Below are 5,971 nucleotides of genomic sequence, written 5' to 3'. Positions count from 1 at the left end.
CACTCTTTTATTGAACCTCTTACACATCGAGCAGAAATAAAGATTACATATGGAAAACAAGAAAGTATCAATATTATGATACCTAAACTAAGTTTTCTAGAAGAGAAAAGCATTATACATACTGCCTGTCTTTTCTACTCCAAAAATATAATGGCATATATATGCGCCCGCTTCGCGGAGCAGCGCTCAAAATAAGCGACAAACGACTACATGAGCTACACGAGCATACAGAGGTTGTACCAAAGTACACTTGAGCTTCTCGAAGAACAGCGCCAGAGTATAACTGGGAGGCGAGTTTCAGTGGGAGAAGCTAAAAGGCAAACTTATTGAGAAGGAGGACAAGGCCCGACACAACGATCAGAACCATGCAAACCACCGCCGCTATGCGCCTCCACGAGATCTTGCTCTCGTCGGTGTCCTCACCCACGTACAGAGCAACCTGCCCCGAGCGCTCCTCACCGTCGAGCCTGTCGTGCGTTTTGCTAACCGCCAAGCTCCCACCGCTGCTGGTTGCGCGCGTTGCGTCAACGTCCCGTCCCTGTCCTCCAGAAGCCGCGGCCCAGTCCGGAGCATCCGCGCGCTGGCGGCGTGGCATCATTATCACGAAGTCCTGTCTGATCTCGTTGATGATCTTACGGAGACGATCCGTGGATGTCGTCCTCCATGTAGACTGCGCGGCGGCTGGAGTTTCGCGCGCATCTCGACCGGCAGCAGCAGTAGACGACTCGGAGCTGCTGGTGCCCGGAGCTGAGTGTACGGCTGCCGGCTCCGATTCCTCGCCTTGATTCGTGGCACGCTTGGCGCTTGCCGCGTCGAGTGAGGACCCCTCTCTCGGCTTGGACGGTCCGGGAAGTTCGGCAGACCCAAAGTTGTAGCAAGCACCGCTGGTGGAAGGCTCATCTGCCGGTCGCCTTCTGGACCACATCGACATGGCGAGTGAAACCTTGGCGCTTCTCGGAACGATGGCCTGGCGCGGCTCGATCCACGATCTCTTGGGGTCGAAGACGAGAGTCTTCACGGCGTGCTGCTCTGCTACGACCGCGAACACGCAGAAAGGCCAGATGATAACTTCCTTGCACTTCGGGAAGGCAGAGTACATGCTTACGTCTCTGATGAGTGGTGCCGGAATGTCCAACAATACCAGCACATACAATCGGTTGCCAAACTTTAGGGCTTGATGAAGGTACGCAGTGGCAGAGAGGAACTGGACAAAAGGCACTTTATTCTTCCTGTTGACCGGGAATCTCGGATCTGCTCGGTACACCTGGGAGATGTGATAAGGAGGCAAGTAGTCGAACGCCTTGATGAGGAAGAAAAACAGGCTTTTCAATGGAAAACATCGCCAACTGTCATCGGTTGGCAATGCGGAGCGGCACCATTCGTTGAAGAAGGTGCTGATGTTTGGCCTCTTGAGCATGTAACACATAATGGCCACGAAGTACTCCTTCTTCATCAGATACCATGGATGCGAAGGGTGTTGTTCGCGTCTCTGCTGGTAGAGGAACTCGGCCTCCGCCCATGCCTCTTCGTAGAGTGCGTTCGCTGCGCATTCATATTTCAGAATCCTACTGACATCGCTGCGGTTCAGCGTGCATGCCACTTCGTAGTAGTAGCGCAGACCCTCGTGCTCTACTGAACTGCTGAGCCGGAACATGGCGTTCGATCCTCGCTGCCTCTCGGAGCTTCTGCTGCAGACTGCGAGCTCAGCGCGCGTCTCACTGCGGCCTCCCGTTGTGGCTGCGTCCCACAGTCTTCCCTCGTCCTCTGCGCGCATCCCTCTCCTCCGCTGCCTGCCCAGCCATTCGCGTAGGCCGATCGGCCACCGCAGCGCCACCGAGGCGCTGCCGTCATCCCGGTGTACAGTTGCCCGTCCACGAGGACTGTCAGTCGACAACGCTTCGCGCCTTCCCTTTGCGAGCAAAGAACCTACTAACTCAAGGCGCGCGACAGAGTAAAAAGACAAAAGAGCCTTTAAATATGCCTCCCCAGCCACGTTTTCATTGGTGTTACTGCAGATCAAATGACAACTGACTCAGTGGCCATGAGGCATTCGGCTGCTGAGCCCAAGGTCGCGGGTTCGCTCCCGGCACAGCGGCTGCGTTCCGATGGAGGCGAAAGGCAGAAGCTTCTGGGTACAATTAAGTCGTACAATTTTTTTTTAGCGTAAACAGCTGGAAGGGTTCGCGAATAGTGTTTTCGCACCGAAAATGAAGGGTGAATAGAGCGATGCCTCCCGCCACCTCACCTCCCTCTTCCAAAAATGTCAGGATAGGTTTTTCTTTATTTATATGATGACGATTTTTTACGTAGCGATTTTATGTGCTTTAGGAAATCCGCGAAGAAGGTGAAGGCAACATTAGTCTCGTCTGGAGAACCGGCGGCCACTGTTTTCCCTTTATACCCCCCAATTCATGCGTAGTGGCGGAGCAGCGCAATATGAGCCCAGAGATTCGCTGCGGTTCTCGCGTGCGCTGCCCATGGCAGCTGAAAAGGGTCAGCAAGAGCGCGAGTGATGCGTCAAATTTGTTCTACAAAATCGCACGCATTGCACATTTCCATTGTAAACGAATTCCAGTTATGAGGTGGGTCCTGCCATGCATATTTGCAACTGGTCCTGATGGATGAAAGCTCCGTTTTTTTTTTGAAATTTGACTCTGCATAAGCACACACGCTCAGAATAAAAATGCGGTTCTTGGGGCCAGTGAATAAAACGCCCGCTGGTGTCCCGCTTCTCTTTCAGTGCACTACCTTGGCAATGCTTGTACAAAAATTCAGTCCGGTGGTGTCTTGCAAGAGAAGGTGACAATATCAGTAAATGAATAAAAATATATCGTAATTCTGCGAAATTTCTTAAAACGGTGGTATTTTGTGAGGTAATAGCTGTGTTTCAACTAGCAGGGAGATTCATGTTGCACGATCATTGCCATTTCATGAACAGCACAGCCTAGAACTGTTAGAAGCATATAATGCATAAACAGAATGTAATTAACCCGATATTAATTTTATTTTGCGAGAAATAGCTTCTCTCCGCCTACTCCCCCCCCCCCCCCCCCCCCCCGCCCCCTCCCAGATCAACCTTTTGAAAGCTCCCGGCTTGATGAGTGTTCGTTTTCAAGCGAACTAAAATTTAATAATGAAATTTTTGTCGCTGCAATTGCGTATACTAAGCTTATATTTAATGATCAGAGGCGGCCGTGTTTTAAGGCTCTTTCATTTTGTAGAATTGTCGCAGCGGGTGTTCATTACTTCTTTTAGAAAATCCGGAGCGACGGGTTCAGTATACCGGTCACGACAGTTGCATTTGAACGGTGGCGAAACGCGAACACTCCCATCGTTCGCAATTTCGGTGCATCCTAAAGAATCTAAGGTGGTCTAAATAAATTCCGGAGCATCCCACCATGGTCTACGTGCTGCTTTGGTACGTATTAAGTCCATTACTGTGTTTAATCCCACAGGCTTGCAAAAGGTCGAATGTGTGCGCAGAGTCCCTTCCACCTGAAATCGACAGATGAAGTCAATTGCGGGGTTAAACGTCCCGAAGCGGCACTTGGGCTATCAAGGACTGCGTAGTGGAGGGCTCTGGATTAATCTAGACCCTCTGGGGTTCTTCAACGTGCGCTGACACTTGTCGCGCAGCACTCAGGTGCATTTTGCGTTTAACCTCTATCGAGAAGCGGCCGTCGTGGCCGGGGTTGAACCCGGTTCCTCCGACTCTGTAGTCGAGCGCTCTAACCACTGAGCCACCGAGGAGGGGTCGACGGAGTAAGTGCTTTCAGCTGCGGCGTATAGACCAGATTTTTTTACCCTCGCACGCAGGCTGCGGACGCGCGCCTACTCTCGACGCCAGTCGCCATCTGTCGGCGCGCACGGCCCGAGGGACTGCGGGTCGCGCCGGCGCCGCGCATAGAACGCGTGTTTACGTGTTCGCTTCTGCCGTTTTGTGCTCCATCAGCTAACGTATGAGGGTGTGTGCTGTGCGTCACTACTCACATTTGCCCTCTTCCAGACAGTGCTGCGGTTATCTTGTGCGCAGTTACTCGTTAACGTGACATCCGAGGGTAGTCGACCAGGTAGTGTACGGACTGGAAACCGGCACTTCGAAGCAGATTTCTGCGCTGTCGTGTCGTTTGTTGTCGCCTTTTACGTGCGATATCATCTATGATAATATTATGCATTAGAATGTAGATCTATTGACTTGACTCAGTGGAGTAGTAACTGGATAGGCGAGCTGCAGACTGAAGGTTGTCCCGACGGAGCGCGTGTTTTCGATCACCAGTACGTGTTCAGCATCCTTGCGCTGAGCTTGCTCTTGTTCCCATTCAGAACATTTCATGCACAGGATTGTAAGCACGACCGCTACCGATTTCAGCTGCTTTTTCCGCACGCATGTCAGAGGTATCTGGGGGGTAAAGGTTTATCTATAGTATCTTTCTGCTGTTGGTATCTACCTTAGCTTGGTTTGGTTTATTAAGGTTTTACGTTCCAAAGCGACTCAGGCTATGAGGGACGCCGTAGTGAAGGGCTCCGGAAATTTCGACCACCTGGGGTTCTTTAACGTGCGCTGACATCGCACAGTACACGGGCCTCTAGAATTTCGCCTCCTTCGAAATTCGGCCGCCGCGGCCGGGATCGAACCCGCGTCTTTTGGGCCAGAGCAGAGAGCCGTAACCACTGAGCCACCGCAGCGGTGCGGTATCTACATTATTCATAGGAAAATATGCGCGATTTCATTACATTTTCCACACTTAGCCAAACGCCTACGCAACGCTCTCACACGCGGCGAGAGCTCCTGAATAACATAACGCGACTTCGGACCTCAGAATTAGTGAAAGCTGGATTAGCTGCTCATATCTATTCAAGCTTTTATAAATTAAGCGAAAGTACGTTTTTATGCACAAGGTTGCATAAACCATGACAAAATTTGTTTTCTGTTGGCGCTGCGACTCAGTTGAGCTCACAGCGGTAATTTGTTGATAAACTGGCGCGGCGACAAAGCCGTTTGTGGAAGGGGGGGGGGGGGCTTTATGGCCGGCAGGAAGGAATAAGAGTGCATGGGAATTGGAACTGCATACTAGCCGCACACCTAATTCTTGATATTGAATAAAAAGTTTCTTTGCGGTGGAGCACCAAGACGGAATTCGATATAAGCACGAGCGCGTTCTAAGCGCCGGCACAATTAACCTGAATGTCAAACTAAATGTCATTAAAACGCGTCAATGTTATCTCTTTGATAACGTAAATACTTCCTGCAACACAGCCACGCAGCGGAAGTATGCTCGACAATGTTTTTTTAGCGCCCGAAGCGCGCCTATATGCAGGCGCGGCCGCGGAACTGCCGCAGCCCCGCAGTCCCCAAAGAAACGCCCGCACCGCGGCGCGCCAGTCGGTGCAAAATGGCCGCGCCCAGGAGAGGCTCAAAAATCTGGTCTATACGCTCGAATACCAGTCACCCCGACGACAAGCTTCCCGTCGGGCATTGCGCTTCGGCATGCATCTTCAGCACGAGTTTCGCTCTATTAAGGCGGAAGCCTTTAATGTCTCATCGTTGTAAGCAGCAGTTGTCGACAGAAAATGTCACGCTTTTCATTTGGTGGAAACGGTCGTGACGTCACAGTGCGCGAATTTCAAACGGGGCCAATTGTACTTTGGCTAGTAACCATGCAACCACTTGAAGGGATCGTATAGTGATGCTCCAATTAAGTGGGACTGAGCTTAGTTAATTGCTTAATTACTTAATTAGCCTAATTAGCTTTACTAGTCAGGCCATATAAATAAATAAAACCGATTAAGAAATTGGTCGAGCTCAGGAATCGAACCCCGGTCTTCGGCGTGAGAGACGAGCATGCTATCCACTCCGCCAAGCCAGCTCGATGGTTTGGAATGAACAAAGGCGCGTCTAGTGAATACGGTGTCTTCACTCACTCTCATCCTCCTCCATTCCCTTCCCGCGAGGTTTAGGTGCCCACCGACA

The 5,971-nt window shown here is 51.2% G+C and overlaps 1 protein-coding gene across 1 annotated transcript; it reads right to left on the bottom strand.

Annotated features, from left to right (window-relative positions):
• Positions 1-310: 310 nt before the first annotated feature.
• LOC149350906 (uncharacterized) lies at positions 311-1,740 on the bottom strand. Its single transcript, XM_089575576.1, has one exon. The coding sequence runs from the start codon at positions 1,652-1,654 to the stop codon at positions 311-313; it is 1,344 nt and encodes a 447-aa protein (XP_089431702.1). The 5' UTR covers positions 1,655-1,740.
• Positions 1,741-5,971: the final 4,231 nt, after the last annotated feature.

Source organism: Amblyomma mixtum, chromosome 3 (assembly GCF_055824585.1).
Source record: "Amblyomma mixtum isolate Tamu chromosome 3, ASM5582458v1, whole genome shotgun sequence".
NCBI classification, from domain to species: Eukaryota; Metazoa; Arthropoda; class Arachnida; order Ixodida; family Ixodidae; genus Amblyomma; species Amblyomma mixtum.
This window is presented reverse-complemented; position numbering and strand designations above follow the sequence as displayed.